This window comes from Rhagoletis zephyria, unplaced genomic scaffold (assembly GCF_001687245.7).
Source record: "Rhagoletis zephyria isolate East Lansing unplaced genomic scaffold, Rhagoletis_zephyria_1.1 Rzeph_scaffold_01582, whole genome shotgun sequence".
Lineage (NCBI taxonomy): Eukaryota > Metazoa > Arthropoda > Insecta > Diptera > Tephritidae > Rhagoletis > Rhagoletis zephyria.
This window is the reverse complement of record NW_016158666.1, coordinates 98,301-117,433: the sequence shown is the minus strand read 5'-3', so window position 1 is coordinate 117,433 and position 19,133 is coordinate 98,301. Positions and strand designations below refer to the sequence as shown.

Sequence of the window (19,133 nt, the reverse complement as noted above, 5' to 3'; positions counted from 1 at the left end):
AAAAGTTAATTTTATTTTTTTTTTCCAATTCTACATACATTAATAATGTTGCATTAAAATAAAAATAACTAGGGAAATATGTTTGCTACACCGAATTTAAACTTTCGGGGAATTTTAAAATATTTAATTTAATTTAGTAGTCCACTTATGTGCAAACAGCGTTATAAAAATAATAGTAAGCCATAAATTAATAAAAAAATCGTCTACAACAACAAGTAACACCCAAATTGTATATTTCTTTTTATCTGAATATTTGGATAAATAAGAGCCTAAATTAAAAAAACAAAATCGCAGTGTGGTAGTTTTTGCAAATTTTATATATAAAAATTGAATATAGCGAGTTTTGAAACAGTAACTTTTACATAGCTAGCTTTTTTTAGCTTTTCGCGTTCTCTCTTCCATGAAGGTTGGTCTGCTTCTTTTTTAAGACGTCTTGCACTAGGCACCGAAACTACCACGTTTTCCTGCAGTTTTCTAAGTTCATCAGAAGATGGAGACTTGAAATTGTACAATGCATACATATGTAAGTATTATAGCGACTATTGCAAGAGTAATTAACATTTGATGCTATTTTTTCAGAATATAGAAAGCACTGAATTGTTTGTGAACATGAAACTATTTTAAATACTGGTACGTTACCCACCAAAAACTAAAAATCGAAACAAATTTACATAGCGCACTTTGCAAGTGGACTACTCAATTGTTGTTTTTTTTTTTTATTGAAATTTGCGGAAAGCCCAAAAAGCATGCAGGTTTATATTTTTCTACGGTGAATCCTATGTTGACACTGCGACTAATCTGCTATATGCACCGTTTACCAGCTAAACTAGTTAACTCATTCGATATGCGTTTGACCAACCACTTCAGGCGCTCATGTTTCATGAATATTGTGACGTTCAACCTATTCTAGACAAAACACAAATCATTCGTAATGTTAGATGAAAGAGGGCTTCTCTTATTGAGCTCCCAAAACTAATTACACCCCCAAATAATGTAGCACGCGTTTTCTTTTTAAATGTACGCATTGATATGAAAAATATACTTGTATATATAAATTCTAAATAGAAATACTGTTAAAATGTTAATTGTACTCACCTTGTTCTACGACTTGAGAGTATTCTTTTATTAGATTAGGCTAGATTTTTAAGTTTATATAGTTTGCTTTTTTTTTTGGAGTACCTCAATCCGCCACGTACGAACTTGTGTTGTTGGTGTGTAATTAATAGCGGCTGTGACTACGGCTCCGGCTGCGGCTATAACGATCCCGGCTGCTGCGTCGATGACTGCTGCGCGAATGTGAACGTCTGCGATGCGATGATTTATGATGATCTATATCCAAAATTAAAATATGTTAAACAGTTGATGGAGAATCTGTCATATTTCCAATTATGCGACTTACGACGGTGTCGGTCGGCCGAGTGTCGGCTACTGTGATCACGTGAACGTCCACGATTATCACGCTCACGTTCGCGGTCGCGGTCACGATGATCGTGATGCTCGCTGCTGTTAAAAAACATATGAAAATGGTAATTTCAACTGAATACATAACCATACATACCGCCTGCGATCATTATGATTACCAAAAGCGTTTCGCTGTACACTGCGTTGTTCACGTTCTTCGCGCCTCTTGCGCTCCTCCTCTTCACGATCATTTTGCCTACGCTCGTGTATTTCTTCTACGGCCTTGCGTAAGCGGGAGTAGCCTAGATGTTGTTTTCCCATGAGATGGTCTTCGATGCGTTGTTGCGCATCACCAACAATCAGAAAAGCTCCACAAATCTCACAAACTTCCATTTGCTTTTCAGGTAGAGTGCCCAAATCTTGCATCCACGGTAGTATTTTCTTTTCACTTCCACTTGTGCTAGCACCCTCTTCATTTTTCGGTGATTTTTCACGCTCTATGCTTTGCGGTGGGGAGTTTGTAATAGAATCTTTCATTGCGCCATTTGTCTGCTGATGCAACTGCTGATGTTGCTCGTGTTGCGCCATTAGTGCGTCCTTCTCGTCTTTCAATTGCTCGCACAGAGCCATTAGGTCCTTGGCCTGATCAACATCCCCACGAATACCAGCTTCTTCTGCTTCGGATAGCAACTTTTTTATGCGTGCGTTCATATTATTTAACTGTTCCTCGTACTTGGAAAGCGGTATGGTGGGTATGGGCTGATCGCGTTGCATGAGCTGGAGTCGTTGTTTGCCTTTTTGTATTTTTCTATCAACATCATTTAACATGTTGTTGCAAAATCGCAAGAACTCATCTTCGTAAGAACGCTTACGAGGAGATGGACGTGCCTCTTCGTACAACCTTTTTGCCTCGTCATCATGGATTTGTGTGCACGGCCCCAAGTCCGCGCGAGTGTTTATGAAAAGGTCATGTGGGCAAAATTTTACAACATAGTATTGGCAAAACTGCAAAGAACCCATAGGAAACAAGACGAATTATTTCAATGTTACTTGTAGTTACATGCTTCATAGCCTGCGCTTGGTTATCGTTGCGCATGCATGTGCTATCGATTTTGCACCAACCAACGCCGTCTGCCTATATTTTTATAAACGATTTTAGTCCTCATACTTACATCAGGATCATCCCAACTAATTTTACGTGGCGCCTCCGATGGATGTAAATTTCGATTACGGCCCATGAGCTCGTCCAACATTTGACGGGCAGCGTCCACCATGGTTCAATTATATTTTGTGTACCTAGCTGACAAAACTAAACCAATGCCGCAAATACGAGAATGGAAGAGGCGGCTTTTGTTGATAAAGTTATTAAGAAACTTTGCTATACACTTTTTGCGTTTTTTTTTGGGTAATTCTAATGTAAAACTCCTTTAAAACAGCAGTTTTCTTACTTAAAATGTTTCAGCAGAACTACTATAAATGGCAGCCGAATTTTACAAACACGATGACAGATCGGGAATTAGGTATGTTTCGATACAAGTAAATACGAGTACGTACTCGATACTTTTGCTTCGATACCAACTACTTTTTTTACTCGAATCGTTGTTTCGATACCTACTCGGTATCGAAAGATAAGTCTTATATCGAATCAATTTGAGCAAGTGCCATTTCTTGTTGGGCATATTTTTCTATGGAAAATATTTGCTTCGTTTTTATGAAAAATAATTGTTTTAAGCAATGGCACCGCCAAAATCTAAAGTGTGGATATATTTTTACAAAGTTAGTGATACCACAGCAAAATGAAAGCAATGCTTTGTAGCAGTAACGTTTTTTGGGAACCTTTCAAACGTAAAATTTTTTTTCTAAGTAATCGTATTACTTCTAGTGTTACTAATGAACATATATACATATCGATACCTCAACTGAAAATATATTGAAAATATTTGAGATAGGGTGGTTTTTAACCGAATTCTTAAATAGGGTGTTCTGGAAAGGTTTTCTTTTTCAATCAAATTCTTAAATAGGGCGCTCAGGTGTCGCAAAAGGTATGTCACAGATAACGCCTGGAAATTACTTTCGCTTTGTTGCATCTAAAAGGATGAAAAATTATAGATATAAGTAGGTATCGATACATTCGGTTCACTCATTTAAGTAGTATCGAAATAGGGATTTCAGTAAACTCATTTGAATAGGTATCGATACTTTGTGGTATCGGAACGTCCCTATCGGGAATGTGAAGTAGCATCATTGCCAACCTCGAAAAAAGAATAAGCAAAGAGTTCCTTAAATAAATAAAAAACACGGTTTTAAGGCTTCCTCCTCACCTACACTGGAAATATTTAGACCTATTTATAAGGAAATTTGACTCAAGAAAATTTCTTAGCCATTTATTGTACCTCATTTTATATGGAGTTTTTGCTTTTCTTGAGAGCTGCATGCAGGCCTTAAAAGTGCGCACTACCATGGCAATGGCAAACCTCCGAGTGTATTGCTGCCATGAAAAANGCTTTTCTTGAGAGCTGCATGCAGGCCTTAAAAGTGCGCACTACCATGGCTACCAGCTTTTTATAAAAAGACAATCGCCATTCCCCCTTGTGCTATTATCGTTATCATATACAGTCAGTCAATAAATTTTAGGTACAGCAAGTTTTTTGCAATACGGGCAAATATTATATATATATATATACATGTTTTTTTAAATTGTTTATTTTCCTGCACATTTTTATAAAAATATGGTTAGTTCTACAACAAAAACCCAAAAAATCAGGGTTCCGAAGGGAGTGGAAAATTTAAGAAAATTCCGCAAATTGAAATATTGTACTTTTTCATTACTCATTAAAAAAAAAAATTTGGTATGCAGTTTTTAGCCCATTAAATTTTAGTACAAAAAAGTTCAAGTCTGAGGTAGCTCGGGCTTACATAACTTTTGTTGGCTTGTTTTCGGCGGAACATTATATTATATTAAGGAAATGAGCGACACCTTCAAAAAAAATTGCCTATAGTCAATGGTAAGTCCTAGCTACCTAAGATTTACATTTTATCGTACTAAAATTTAATGGGCTAAAAACCGCATTCTAAACTTTTTTCTTCTTTTTTAAAACTGCAATATTTTTGTGATATTTTGCAGAATTGTCTTTAATTTTACACAGGGATTGAAACTCTGATTTTTATGGTTTTCGTTGTAGAATTAACCATTAGGGCAATTCTTAATACTCCCGGAGAATTTGTCCTCCGGAAATTTGTTTCTCCCGAGAAAGAAATCTTCCAATAAATAACTTCCAAGGAGTAGCATTTTCGCCGAAAACTTGGGAGGAAGAAATTCGAACTTCGAAAAAACTGTTTGACACTTTTTGGAGAGGAGAGCTCAACTCCGCCATTTAATATACAAAATCCTCAGGTAATGTTTATTCATGATAGTCTATAGTCCTTTTTTTAAAAGGAAGGTGTTCCCATACTAATTTGGTTTAGATCCGATCATTGGATCATAAAGAAAGTAACGGTACTCTTAAATTTGTATATGAGAATTGAAGTCGGTTTTTTTTTGCTTAAAATTACTTGTTTCTAAATGCAAATTCGATTTTTCGGCTAATCACAATAAAAGGTAAATAAATGAAATTATTTTCCCACTAAAATTTTAATTGTAACATAAGAAATAATAACACATATTTCAAAAAAGAATAACCAAATGGCTTTTGGTCCACCTACACGCCGATTACTGGTATTGGATTTCGACGAGACACTGACCTCACTAGACACAACCTATCTTCTCCGCGATTTACTGCCTACATATCGACGCCCCAAGGAGGATAATTTCACCAAAGTTGGCTGGATCGACTACACGAATACATTGCTCAATAAATTACGCTCCATGGGATTCTCTGCGGGCGAACTACGCCGCCTGATTGCGACCATACCGCCCGTTCCAAGTATCGTGGAATTTGTACAGCATCTTCATGACTCGTGTGATCCCAAATATGACATCATCATCATAAGCGATGCCAATTCTATCTTCATTAAAGACTGGTTGGCCAATCATCAGCTAACGAAATGTATAAAAGCAATTTTCACGAATCCTGCTTACGTTGTCTCCAGCGATGGGCTGCATGTACGACCATACCATGCCACTAAATGTCCACTGAGTCCACCCAATATGTGCAAGCGTACCATTTTGGAGCACTATATGACGAAGAGGCGTGAAATGGGTGTAAATTACGAACGAGTCATTTTAATTGCGGACGGCGAGCACGATTACTGTCCTACGTTGGACATGCGTTCGGATGACATCGTATGCGTGCGCAAGGGAAAAAACCTGGAGAAGAGAATGCGCTGTTACCGCAAAAAGTGCAAAGTAAGACCGCTTTTATTGTTGTGGAGTACGGGACACGAATTGCTGTCTCTGTTGGAGTCAGCGTTGGGCTGTGTGGCTATTTCATGCATTTAGGATGCTAATCAAGATTTTTTGCTTGATTGAGAAATAGTTACTAAAAAAAAAATTATGTGAAAATTTTAACAAAATCAATCATTATTATAATGAAGAGCAATACTGACTTTTTTTTAATTTTTGCTTATACCAATTCCAACATTCATATTTTTGGCAAAATAAATTATGGTAGAAAAATAACTGCGTATTTTATTTTTATTATAATTATCGTCATATCATTAATATAGTATCATCATAGCATTTATTTGGGTAAATGAATTTCTTTATTACAGTTAATTAATAATAAGAGCGCATGCCGCTGCCGATGGGCCACAACTACTGCGAGATGCGGGAGGGCGTGTAGAGTCGGGCAGTGCGCTTCTCTGTCATAGACTTATGTATTCGTTTGCTTCTTTATGCTTAGTTGGTATTTAAAAACTAATTATTAAAAAATAATAAAGTATACAGGATCCATGAGAGAATCTAAATATATATATATATATATATACATATACATATGTATATGTACGCTTTTTATTAATTTATTTACTATATTCTGCTTTGAAAACAAGCCTGAAACTGTGAAGTACTCCTAAATGTACATACCTGGTCGCAAACCTAATAATCGCAGACAAAAGTAGTGGCATTTCGAAAGTGCTTCAAGAGAATGCGAAATCTTGAAATAATTAGATGTCCATATTTAGAAAAAACTAAATGCTTAGCATGTAAATAAAGAGCGTGTCAGACGTGACAATGCAAGATATTTCGAAAACACTGTCAAATTGAGAAATTTACAAATTACAGTTGCATGAGCAGTCGCACCTTGCATGTAAAGTAGCTTTCGAAAAGAGTTTTTTATTGCCGAAAGGCGAGTCGCGGGAAAAATTTCTTAAACCTATTTTTGGATGTTCATATAGCGAATGAATTTCTGGAAATCTTTCCCGGCACTAAAATGCAACCGTGAGCCGCTTTGCTAGTTATTTGCTATTTCTCTTTCTTAAACTTTACTTTCAATTTGAAGATTAGTTTATTATTTGTAGCTAAATAATTAAATCCGCAAAATAATTTTTTTTAAAGCATTTTTGTTATTTTATTTAAATTATCCGTTATTATTTCCCACAAACTCACGATCAGTGTTACAAGGTAACACTCGATTAGTTTGATAGCACTTGCAGCAGTCAGCAGAACTAAATATTGCTAGTACAGCACGAGCAAGTTGAAATATATTTGCGAAATCGATTGGCGCACTTTGAGCTGCAGTCACACCTTGCAACATTAATTTCTGAAACTTATTTCCCGCAGTGTCAGAAAGGTCGGAAATAAAATTTCTTTCTCTCAATTTAACAGTGAATTGCATGAAAAACTTAGAAATATTGCCTCGTCTGACATGCTCTTAAGAAGCATTCAAAACATTGCAGCAGCAGGAAATTATGTCATTGGATAAAAAATGAGAAAAAATAAAGCATTTCATGAACATTAAAAAACTTAATAACAATTTACAAATTATTCCAACTAGCTGCTCAAGAATACACGTAGTAAAAAGCACTTTTCTCATGTTTTAAAAACCTTACTTGAGAAAATTACGGTAAAAAATAAGTTTACAATATGGTATTTGAAGCCAGTGAAGGCCTACTCGAATTCCATCTCCCGAAAAATGCCACTTCAGCGCTTTGAGCAGTTTTTGCTGATCAGCTCATGGTTGCTTTCTTCTTTTCTGTTTAAATTATTCTTGTCTATAAGTTTTTGCAACATCAAATAGTTTACAATGTTGTATACAAAGAGAACTTTACACATTATTTAGTTAAATATTTTTGATACATTTTGTTAGATTTTTATTTTAGCTTAAATTTTTTGCTTTTGATGCTTTACTTAAGACTTAAATCAACTCTTATGTGCATTATTTGACATTTTATATAGACATGATTGTGTTTGCATGCGGCAAATATTTTGTTATATGATTTTAGTTTTAAATTTCTCATTTTTATTATTGTAATTATGTACGGAAACATTTCCCTTCTTTTATATTATTTTTTCTTTGTTTGCACTATAATACATTGGATAAATTAACCCTTTAGGCCTAACATTTTACCGTAGGTGAATCGCGCGTATATTCCATAAATTGAGCTTATAATTAAATATTGTTTATTAAACGAAACTGAACATTTAACTTAATTAAAAAAAAAATTACAAATTATCTTTTGTTGATATTAAATGCTAAACTAAGTGTTAAGTTTTATGAAAGGCGTCAAGTTTGTCGTAAACTATGCAATAATATGCTCTATGCGCATTAAAAACCGTATTTTTCCTTAAACTTTAATCAAAATGTAAATTTCCGCTTCGGACTTGCGAATGTTTTAGCAAAATTTGAAATTGCATTCTCATCTCACACATCCAAAGCTCCTCGCTGTGACACAGTGCAGCTCACGCGTGCGCCAACATATCACGCGACTTTTTCTTATTGCTGCTACTACATATTGGCGTTTAGGCTACTACGCTTGGGGCAGTAACGTATCACCCCCACTCAGGCAACAACGGGCGGCGGCGGCGGTGGCAGCGTGCCGGCAGCGCTGGTTTTGTTCATTGCAGATGCAGCAGAGGCAGCGCCTTTGCTGGCGGCTCCAACACTCGCATTTGCAGCTTCTGCGGCTGCGTTGGTCGTTGTTTGATTTTGCGATAATGTTTTCGCTGGCTGCTTTTGTTGCGCCGTGGCGGGGGGTGATGGCAGATTAGAAGCAGCCGTCGCTGCTGTGCCGCTAACGCATGGGCTGGCTATTTGCACGCGCTTCGCACCTTTTGCGCGCCCGCATGGTACACACAACATGGAGCAATGCTCACGCAGTTTCGTGATGTGATCTATTCGATACTCGTTAATCCATTTGACCTTCTTGTGCTTGATCTGCTTGACCTTCTCGCCATTCGGCGATATCTGGGTTTGTTGTTGTGGCAAACCCTCTGGCTTTGTGGCGCCACAACGCATGCAAACACTGCAACGTTCACAACTCCAGCGACCTGTAAAAAAAAAGTGAATGTTATTAATACAGTCATAAGGCGTTTTGAGATTTGCTGGGACTCACTATCTGTGACGGCTTTGATGCCCAGGCAGTAAATGTGAAAGCCCCGATCGCACTGCTCGCAGAACAGCATTTTGTTCTGATCCTTCTTTCCTCTACATTTGATACAGCATTTGCAGTCAACACATTGCCAGTTGTAGTTGCGCACCCGCGCAACCATGCGATGCGGCATTTCAATGCAACTCGGATGCACTGCAAAGAAAGAGGGCATAAATTGTCAAATCAAAACTTGAATACGAATTACAAAGCTGACGAATTACCTCTGCGCTGACATGTGTAGCATCGTATAAAGACCTCGGGCAGGTTTTTCATATTGCGATTCTGCTCACGCTGGCAAACGCCGCAAATGGCATGCGCATCACCCTCCTCTTCAGATGATGAGGAAGTATCATCGCTCGAGCTATCCGAGTCGGTATCTGAGCCCTGTAATGGGTCAAAGTTCACGCTCAATCAAATTCATGGTAATTTTTATTTTCTCTTTCTTACCGATTCGCTTTCACTTTCGCTCTCCGATGAAGACATTGCCGACTCAGTTGCACTGTCGTACTCTTCCTTAAGCGTTGCTCCCGGTGATTTCGCCTTCGGGGCAAAGCGTGCTCGCCCACTGCGACGCATAGTATTCAGTGTCTTTGTGTTGTCTTCACACTTCACCACGTCGGCATTCGTGTCAGTTTGTTCGACGATCCTTGTATTCCCGCGTGGCTTTATATCCGACGCTGTAGTGTCCGCCTGTCCGGTTGTGTGTTCCGCACGTTCAACCAGCAAACGCGGGTCCTGCAGCACTGTGTTAAGCGGGAAGCAACTGAAAGGCAGACAAAAAATGCACTGCAGCCCGCGAACAAAAAGAAATATTTGTTCTGCATCTTACCTCAACTCAAACGGCGTGTACTGGCGATAATTCGTGCAATACTGGCCGGGCACCACAGCTACGGGGTAATTGGCGTCCGATTCCCGGGGTGTGGTAGTGACGCGCGGTCGCAGCAAGGTTGGTGGTTCAGGTATTTGCTCGGCTTTGGCAGCCTCTGCCACTGCCTCTGCTACAGGCCGATATACCAGTGTGGCGGTGGGCGCTGTCGCGGGCAATGGCACGTTCATTGTTAATGTTTGCAAGTCCAGACAAGCTAGACGTTCCTCCTTGCGACTGAAAGGAAATTTATGGCGGTATTTTAAAGGGTTGCTCTTCGAATATTTTTTTTTCTAATTCTTACCTTCTATTGAAGTAAGAGTTCCATTTGCTCGTCGAGAGGAGCGCACGTTCACGCACTTGCAGTCCACGTCCAGACACATTAAGCCCCAAGGCTTTCTGTTTCGCCTCGATTTCGCGCAGGTGCTTTTGACGTATGAAGTCCTTGTACTCCTCGTACTTCTCATAGAAATCGGTATACATAATGTCCAGAATGTCGGATGCCCAAACGGCCGTAATGCCCAAATCGCACATACGTTCCGAAACAAGGCCCTTTTCCTGCAGCCAATTACGCTCTTCCATATCGATTTGCCGACGTGGCAGATCGGGATACTTTCTCTTGAAGCTCTTTATACCTAAATACAAAGCGACCTGTTCTTGAATCATGAAAGTATCGCGATTTTTCGATGGGCAACACCCCTTTGGAGGCGGCCAATCATATTCGGCAATTGCTGAGACAGTAATTTCAGCGCTGGAATTTTTTTACATCACTTTAAAAATCTGCATATCAGTAGGAAAGTTTGTAAACTTACTCTTCGGCAACGCAAACTTCCATTTTCTTCTTCTTTGGACGTTTAATAGCGCTGCCATTTTGGACTGCAGCCACCGTGTTGGGATCTAAAATGCTATTCGTGCTCAACACTGAGGACTGGGACTCATCATTGTTAAGAAAATCTGGTTGCCTATCAATGTGAAGCAATCCCAAATAAAAAACAATTGCAAAAATAGTATTCGATAAGTGCACGCTTACCTCAAAGGAGTTTGGGGCTCCGGCTGCAGCTGTATTTGGGTCTGATTCAAGTCGGCGCTCATGCGAGTATCCTCTTCAAAGACTTGTGGGGACTGTTTGAAGGGGAAAGTATTGCAAAGTAGAGCTTTTATCAATTAAAATGGTAAAAATGTAAAAAGCAGTATTAAAAAAGCCTTGAATCATTAAAAGCGCATATAATTTCTTAATTTGTACACGCACCATCGCATGCACCTACTCCACCGCTTGGAAAATAGCATTTCAAGCACAGAAGCGCAGGTGGTTGCGTTTGTTGCATAAGTAATTAATTAACTGAAAATGTAGTTTAGATTTGGCAACAGCAACTACTTTACTACGCTGGAGTTCGTCACCTCTGCTGCCTGTTAGGGCAGATATAAACGAAAGCACACAACGAAGCTGCAACACCCATGAAAGAAGCACACGTAGAAGTGCTTATCCTATTATCTCNCGCAGGTGGTTGCGTTTGTTGCATAAGTAATTAATTAACTGAAAATGTAGTTTAGATTTGGCAACAGCAACTACTTTACTACGCTGGAGTTCGTCACCTCTGCTGCCTGTTACGGCAGACAAAAACGAAAGCACACAACGAAGCTGCAACACCCATGAAAGAAGCACACGTAGAAGTGCTTATCCTATTATCTANCTTTCTCTTGAAGCTCTTTATACCTAAATACAAAGCGACCTGTTCTTGAATCATGAAAGTATCGCGATTTTTCGATGGGCAACACCCCTTTGGAGGCGGCCAATCATATTCGGCAATTGCTGAGACAGTAATTTCAGCGCTGGAATATTTTTACATCACTTTAAAAATCTGCATATCAGTAGGAAAGTTTGTAAACTTACTCTTCGGCAACGCAAACTTCCATTTTCTTCTTCTTTGGACGTTTAATAGCGCTGCCATTTTGGACTGCAGCCACCGTGTTGGGATCTAAAATGCTATTCGTGCTCAACACTGAGGACTGAGACTCATCATTGTTAAGAAAATCGGGTTGCCTATCAATATGGAGCATTCCCAAAATAAAAAACAATTGCAAAAATAGTATTCGATAAGTGCACGCTTACCTCAAAGGAGTTTGGGGCTCCGGCTGCAGCTGTATTTGGGTCTGATTCAAGTCGGCGCTCATGCGAGTATCCTCTTCAAAGACTTGTGGGGACTGTTTGAAGGGGAAAGTATTGCAAAGTAGAGCTTTTATCAATTAAAATGGTAAAAATGTAAAAAGCAGTATTAAAAAAGCCTTGAATCATTAAAAGCGCATATAATTTCTTAATTTGTACACGCACCATCGCATGCACCTACTCCACCGCTTGGAAAATAGCATTTCAAGCACAGAAGCGCAGGTGGTTGCGTTTGTTGCATAAGTAATTAATTAACTGAAAATGTAGTTTAGATTTGGCAACAGCAACTACTTTACTACGCTGGAGTTCGTCACCTCTGCTGCCTGTTAGGGCAGATATAAACGAAAGCACACAACGAAGCTGCAACACCCATGAAAGAAGCACACGTAGAAGTGCTTATCCTATTATCTATTCTAAAATTCATAGTCTCTGGGGCTGGATACAGTGTTGTGATAAGCTGAGGGCACAGTAGACCTTTTGGTCACTGTGCTTACCTTATTCATATCTATCTCTAACACCCATGAGGGGCTGGCTCAATTTCCCCTCCCTCATTTGGGTACACAGCGCAGGAGAAATTTTTGTAGCTGGGGAAAGCCGCTATTTGCAGNCAATTTCACCTCCCTCATTTGGGTACACAGCGCAGGAGAAATTTTTGTAGCTGGGGAAGCCACTATTTGCAAATTCCCCACGGCGAAAAATCATATCCATTATACTATGGTGACGGGGTGGTGAGTTCGGACAATATACATACATCGCTATGAAGAAAAACGGAGCACAAAGAGAAACACAAAAAAGCCACCACTTCGCATCGCACACCGAAAATTTTCTCATATTCAATGCTTAAGAACTGGTATGCGTCGATGGTGACGTATGTCGTGCCGTCGGAACGAGTAATTCAAGCACCAATAAACGCCCCTTCGACGAGCAGATACGATGCGTGCACAAAGATTGTGTGTGTATATACTACATACATATGGATGTGTATTTTTTTATGGTTTGCTTCACATAAGTGATAATGCAAAAGTGAATTTACGAAGCAGTAAACCAGAAATGTGATAGCAAAAAAAAAAAAGAAAGCCAAAGAAAGCAAGAATGCAAATAAACAAAAAAAAAATACAAATATCGCGAGTTGATATAAACGTGGTAAAAAATAATATAACTGTAAATACATATAATCAGAGCCATTGCGTGGAGCGCCGGCACTTGTGCGTTCATTGAGCGGGATTTTTATAATTAAAACTGCTATCAATTATACTTGTACATATACAGCATTTAAAATAGTATAGTAAAATGGGCTACATACCGGACTAAAAAGGCCTTTCATTCGATCTGGATCGGGTGTATGCTTCAGACCGCCAACGCAGCGTGGTCTGCTCAGTGCGATTTGCTTGGCGACCGCGCTGGCGCCACGTCCCAAACGATGCGCCCGACTACCACGTGCGCTGCCACGAACAGAACCGCGCCCACGACCACGACCGCCGCGTCCACGACCCACGGGAGTCCCCATCGGACTTGTGGAGTCATCTGAAAATAGAAAAAAAAATATATAGATTTACATATTGTCGTTTAAAGTACAAAACCGCGTATCAACAAAATGCAAAACCGTGTGTAATTTCACATAAATTATTTTCTAGAGAGTAAAAACACTCATATTTCAAAATGGTTCTCTTTTTTATAAAGCAATCGCGCATTTCTGGCTAGTATATTTCAGGACGAATGGATAAGGATTGAGCAAATTCAATTTTTGGCAAAAAATGTCAGTTACGCGGTTTTGCAGAACGACGATACCCGGTTTTGTACTTTAAACGACGATATGTATAGTGTGTACATACTATATCGCGAGCTTCAATGCCAATTCCATTTTTTTTTTAACTTTTTGAGTCTAAATCACTGCCCCCAGGTCATGCACCATTTCGGCATTTATTTTTACTTACCTCCTGATAAATCTGCTCCGCTGCCGTCCCCGCCACCGCTCTGACTTGTAGTTTCATCATCGCGCCCATCAAACTTGGCGCTGTTTAGCGTTACCTGCATCCGCAACAGATCCGTTTCAATACTCACTCCTGCGGTGTGCGCTGCGCGCAGCTGCTGTGTTGCCATAAGCGATGAGAAATCATTGGGTCTAAAGACCACATCCGGCACCGGGTCCGAGGAGGACAGTATAGTGGCTGGTGGCAACATCGAGCTGCTGCTTTGATTTTGTACTGCGGCGTTGATTGCGCAAGTGCTAGTGGTAGTGCTTGCACCCGCTATGGTCATGGTGGCAGTGGTGCTGCCATTGCTCGCTGAGGACGACGACGAGCACATTGTCAAGTCGATTTGTGTTGCCAAGGAAATGGACGCAGATGTGCTAGTACCGGTACCAAGCTGAGCTCCAGCAGCTGTGGTCACAGTGGCGGAGCTCATGGAGCTGCTAGAGTAGGCCGACGAGAGACTGGAATTTGAGCCACCATAGTGATTAAGGACGGAGGTCACACCAACATCCGATATCGTATTTGCGGCATTGTTGTTTACAGCACCAGTACTGCCACCGCCACTTAAGATGTTCGCTGAGCGTTTGCGATTCTTCAGAGCAACCTCGCCGTTGTTGGCACCAATAGGCTTGACTTTCGTTACCGGCGTGATTGCACCACCCGGCAAGATACTGCGGCGAGAACTTCGCGCCCCTGTGCGTAAAGCACGGTCGCTGGTCGAGGTCTCACTCTCATTCGCCACATCTGCACTCTCCAGCTCATCGGATGGCTGCTCCGCGTCCACCATGTCGATGGCCAGACGTTTGCGTAACAGCTCAACACGGCGCGCTTTCGAAACAATCTCCGTGGGCGCTGCGTCTGCGCTTCCAACGCTAGGCTCGTTGAGTGTTGCTGCAGGCAGTGCTGGCGCAGCGTTGGGTGTCGCCGCAGCAGTAGTGTTCTTTTTCGGGCGACCGCGACGTCTGACGATAGGCGGGTTCGCCGGCAACTGGTCTGAGTGCGTTACAACCGCTTTTGCTGCTGCTGTAGCGAGTTCATTCGATGGGGGGCGATTTTCGGCGACGACGTTATTCAAATCGAACTGAATTGGATCCTCTTCGTCCAGGGGTATGGCCAGCAAGTGCTCGTGACGCTGTTTGCGCGGACGATGTATGGAGGCCTTTGCCGAAGAGAGGTCCATTGTAATGGGTGCGTTCTGCGATTGCACAACGTCGTTAGTTATATCCACAACGTGGTGATTGCCACCAAAAATGGTGGGTGACGTAGTTATCAATTTGGTGTTAGACGACTCATCGTCTGTCAGAATGGTCAAAGTGGCCATAGTATGCGATTCGCTGTCAATGCGGCGTACTTTGTTTGGTGTAATCTGTAGAAGGGGCAAAAGTATGTGACAAATACGGTAAACTTTAAGATTTTGAAAAATAGTTTTTTTTTATAAATTCAGCAATAAACTATGTATTGGCCAAATATTTAATACCGTCAACAGAGTTAACATGAAAACGATAAATTTAATTTAATCCAAAAATTTGTATTGATTTTGTTCTCCAGACGCCATTATCCAATTTGTATCTAGAATCGCTCGCTGGTTCAAAAAACAAGTTAATTTTTTTTATGGATACTTTTTCGAGATATTCGCAATTTACCGTTATTCAGCTTAAAAAAAAAAGTGTGGTTCCACTTAATCACGTATATCTTACGAGCGAATTTAATAATAGTAATACGAGATACAGCAAATGAAAGCAATGAAATTTTTCATAAACTATTTATACACACTATTCATTCTAGATTTTTTGTTTTTGTCTTTTTTATGAAAAAATTCCAATTTTAATAGGGAAAAAATTAAAAAATGTGTAAATGTTTTGCAAAAATTAAGCTACTAATGAATTTAGGTTTAGAGAGAATTTTATTTTCTTTCATTTTCCGTATCTCGTATTACGATTATTCAATTGGTTCGTAAGACATACGTGAAGTGAAACCACTATCTTTTAAGCTGACTAACGGTAAATTGCAAATATCTCGAAAAAATATCCATAGAAAAAAAAATTATCTCGATTTTCGGAATCGCCAAGCAATTCTACATAAGAATTGGTTAGAGGCATCCATAGAAAATTTTTGCTGTAAACTAGTGTTATTTATCGATATACATATTATTCGATAGTTATCGTAAACGTGTCCATAATATTTTATATCGTTACTATTGTCGATATGAATTAGTCGGTGATAATCAGGGCTGCAAACCGTTCTAAAAATCGAAGCGGTTCGGTTCAGTGGTTCGAAAAACGTGTACCGGTACAAGAAGCGGTTCATGAGTATCTCTGAACCATGGCGGAATTATACCAGATGAAGTAATTAGAGCGAGAAGAAAGATGTTGACACTGTCGCCTCATTTGAAAAATTGCCTTCAATTAATTTGACTATAAGGCAGAGGACGCGCAATGAGCGGCGAGTCTAGTCGAGTAGACAAAAATTGCGTATTTAGAATTTCGAATTGACGCTCAAAATCTTGCCTTAGGGTTGAAAATCTTATTTGGAAATTATATATATATATTTTTTTTTAATAATTTTCATTTAAAATATAATTCAACTGTAACAGAAACTACAATAATAAAAGTTTCAAAGCGTGTAAAATTTGCAGTAAAAATTAATCAAACTTCAAAAAATTGTCATCAAAATTTCCAAATATCGTTCGCAGCTAACAGGCTACATTCAATTGTAGTCTAAGAAAGTGCAAGTCTCAAGTCGTTAAAAATTACCGTTGATTTTTTAGAATTTTTTTTGTTGAGGGTGTTGTGGATTTTTTTCATATAAAAAAAAAAAATTGATCATGTGTTATATGAAAGAAAATGCGCAACAACCCTCGGCAAAAAAAGAAGTTCTAGAAAATCAACGGTAATTTTTAACGACTTGAAACTTGCACTTTCTTCGACTATTTTTTGAAGTTTGATTAATTTTTTTTTTGCAATTTTTGCAAGCTTCGAAACTTTAGTTAATGTGGTTTCTGTTACAGATTGAATTGTTTTTTAAATGAAAACAAAATTTCGATCAGTCGTACCTAAACCTTGCAAAGTTTTTGCTCTAATTTGAGAGAGAATCGTTCGTTACTTTTCTGCAAGCGTCCGCTGGATATTTTTCACTGGAGATCTATTAGAACCAGGGACCGAGAACAAAAGGTACGATCGAAACTAAATGTCGTTCTTGTAGTTTTTTTTTTTTATCCCAACACGCAGACGCACAGTGGTTCGAATAGCAGATTTAGCAGACGAAAGTCAAAATTTTATTTGTTTTTAAATTACTTTATGATACTTGGAATACATTCCAGACAATATATTTAAATATAAATTGCATTTATTAAAGCAATAAACATTTGGAACAAAACAAACAAAGGTAAGTCGACGCCGTCTATTTGAGAACTCTATTATTATAAATTGACTTTAAAACCAAAAACTACACTTATACCTACCTATATATTCAGTAGTCATAAAGCAATTTATGTCCACATTGGTATACATAAATTTATACTGAAAATTCGTCGTTTTGATTAGTTAAAAAAAAAATAATAATAAATTAAAGAGTAGCAAAAGTAAAGGCCGCTGAAGGCCGTTATGAAACTACTTGCATATTATTCTTTGCACCTTCATAAATGTAGAGGTTACGTTTTCATACCATGTCTAACAATTTAGACTAGATATTTACACTTTAGTGATGACATGTCAAATCTCAAAATAATATCAAGTATTTTCGATGAATTCTTTATATGGAGGAAAAATATGCCAAAAATCAACGGAGAAGGCCCTAGCTACTTAAAAATTTCACTTTGTGTTTCTAAAATTGAATGGGGTAAAAACCGCAAAATCTTTCTATGGCCCGTTTTTTTTTGAATGCCTGTTAAAGATAACTGGTACTTTGACTGCCTGTTAAATTTGTCGCTCCCATGCTTGTAATAGCACAGTTATGCATACTTTACATTACTATACCATTTTTACGTAAAAATCAAAACCCAAACAGTCTTCTAGTTCAGTTAAGGCCCGTTTACATACAACTTTGGCGTTGCGTTGGCGTTGGCGTCGCTTCGACAGCTGACTATGAATACATGCATTTATATGAAAGTCTCCAGACAACCAAAGTTGGCAACGCCAACGTCAACACGACGTAGAAAGATGGCCCGCTCTCGCGTCGTTCGTCAGCTGTTCCAAATAATCAAAATTATGTGATTTAGTTTTCCTTTTTAATCAAATGCGAGCAAGAAATACAGTTTTTAATGCAATTATTGATATAAAATTGTGATTTATCTACCGCTAGTATGTTAATTTAGTGACCAAAGTATTCTCTGTTAAGCGTTCATTGTAGCAAGCTCGGGCGTTACTCGCGCTGCTGTCAAAGCGACGCCAGCGCCAACGGAACGCCATAGTACATAGTGTGCATGAGAGTTGTCACATAAGGAGCATAGCACTTCACATGTATGCAATCGATAAAAAGTCGATAAAGCAAACTGGCCGTCAAATTTTAACAGGCAGTCGAGAAAGCGGTCCTAAGAAGTATAATTAGAAATATCGAATTTTTAAGAAACTTCGTTGTTTTTTTTTTTTTAAATATTGCACAACTTGGAACTTGGATTAATACGGTTTTTGTTAAAGAGCAAACTATGTTTTTTTATAAAAATATAATTTAAATCAAATAATAATAAAATAAATAGTCAAAACTTGTCAATACGTGCGTGGTGCATAATTATGATACNATTTAAATCAAATAATAATAAAATAAATAGTCAAAACTTGTCAATACGTGAGTGGTGCATAATTATGATACTTATTTATTAGAGAATTATCTGTTATATTCAATTATTTAAAAAAAAAACTTTAGTGATTGTTACTATGAGTTGGAAATAAAATAAATAATAAATAAATTCCCCATATAGCCAATTTCATAGAAATCTAAAAATATTTTTAATTTTTCATCCACAAATGGATCTGCCATTTTGAATTTTTGGTGAATGACTTTATATTCGTAATCAGCGAACCAGAAACTTCTTTAAAATTTTCGTCCGCCATATTGGATCCGCTAATTTGAATTTTTGGTAAGTGACTTCAGATTCGTAATCAGCGTTCCAAAAATCCCCTACATAAGAATTGGTGTAAAAATCCATCAGAGTATTTGTTCAAATAGTTCCGTCCAGCTAGATTTGCGATCAGAAGGACTGTGAGAC

General features: G+C 38.6%; 3 protein-coding genes across 4 annotated transcripts in view; 1 reads left to right on the top strand and 2 right to left on the bottom strand.

Moving 5' to 3' along the window:
- Positions 1-1,104: 1,104 nt before the first annotated feature.
- LOC108364532 (luc7-like protein 3) lies at positions 1,105-2,920 on the bottom strand. 2 transcript variants are annotated; one of them, XM_017618240.1, is made up of 4 exons: positions 2,574-2,920; positions 1,559-2,406; positions 1,400-1,503; positions 1,105-1,329 (listed from the first exon to the last, which is right to left on the bottom strand). In XM_017618240.1, exons 1-4 carry the CDS (start codon positions 2,673-2,675, stop codon positions 1,220-1,222), a joined length of 1,164 nt encoding a protein of 387 aa, XP_017473729.1. In that variant the 5' UTR covers positions 2,676-2,920; the 3' UTR covers positions 1,105-1,219. The 2 variants fall into 2 exon arrangements, with proteins under 2 accessions (XP_017473729.1, XP_017473730.1); XM_017618241.1 differs by having other exon boundaries at positions 1,400-1,500.
- A 2,080-nt stretch (positions 2,921-5,000) lies between these two features.
- LOC108364525 (pyridoxal phosphate phosphatase PHOSPHO2-like) lies at positions 5,001-7,235 on the top strand. Its single transcript, XM_017618231.1, has one exon. It carries the CDS (start codon positions 5,084-5,086, stop codon positions 5,837-5,839), a length of 756 nt encoding a protein of 251 aa, XP_017473720.1. The 5' UTR covers positions 5,001-5,083; the 3' UTR covers positions 5,840-7,235.
- Positions 7,236-7,374: 139 nt separating this feature from the next.
- Positions 7,375-19,133, bottom strand: part of e(y)3 (PHD finger protein enhancer of yellow 3) — a 42,266-nt gene continuing 30,507 nt past the window's right edge. The window contains exons 3-13 of the mRNA XM_017618230.1: positions 13,892-15,296; positions 13,261-13,481; positions 11,904-11,995; positions 11,685-11,834; positions 11,512-11,623; positions 10,098-10,432; positions 9,758-10,030; positions 9,376-9,691; positions 9,150-9,312; positions 8,893-9,081; positions 7,375-8,827 (exon numbers count right to left, since the gene is read on the bottom strand). Coding sequence (XP_017473719.1) covers positions 8,340-8,827; positions 8,893-9,081; positions 9,150-9,312; positions 9,376-9,691; positions 9,758-10,030; positions 10,098-10,432; positions 11,512-11,623; positions 11,685-11,834; positions 11,904-11,995; positions 13,261-13,481; positions 13,892-15,296 — 3,744 coding nt within the window. The 3' untranslated portion in view covers positions 7,375-8,339. The remainder of the gene's footprint in view (positions 8,828-8,892; positions 9,082-9,149; positions 9,313-9,375; positions 9,692-9,757; positions 10,031-10,097; positions 10,433-11,511; positions 11,624-11,684; positions 11,835-11,903; positions 11,996-13,260; positions 13,482-13,891; positions 15,297-19,133) is intronic.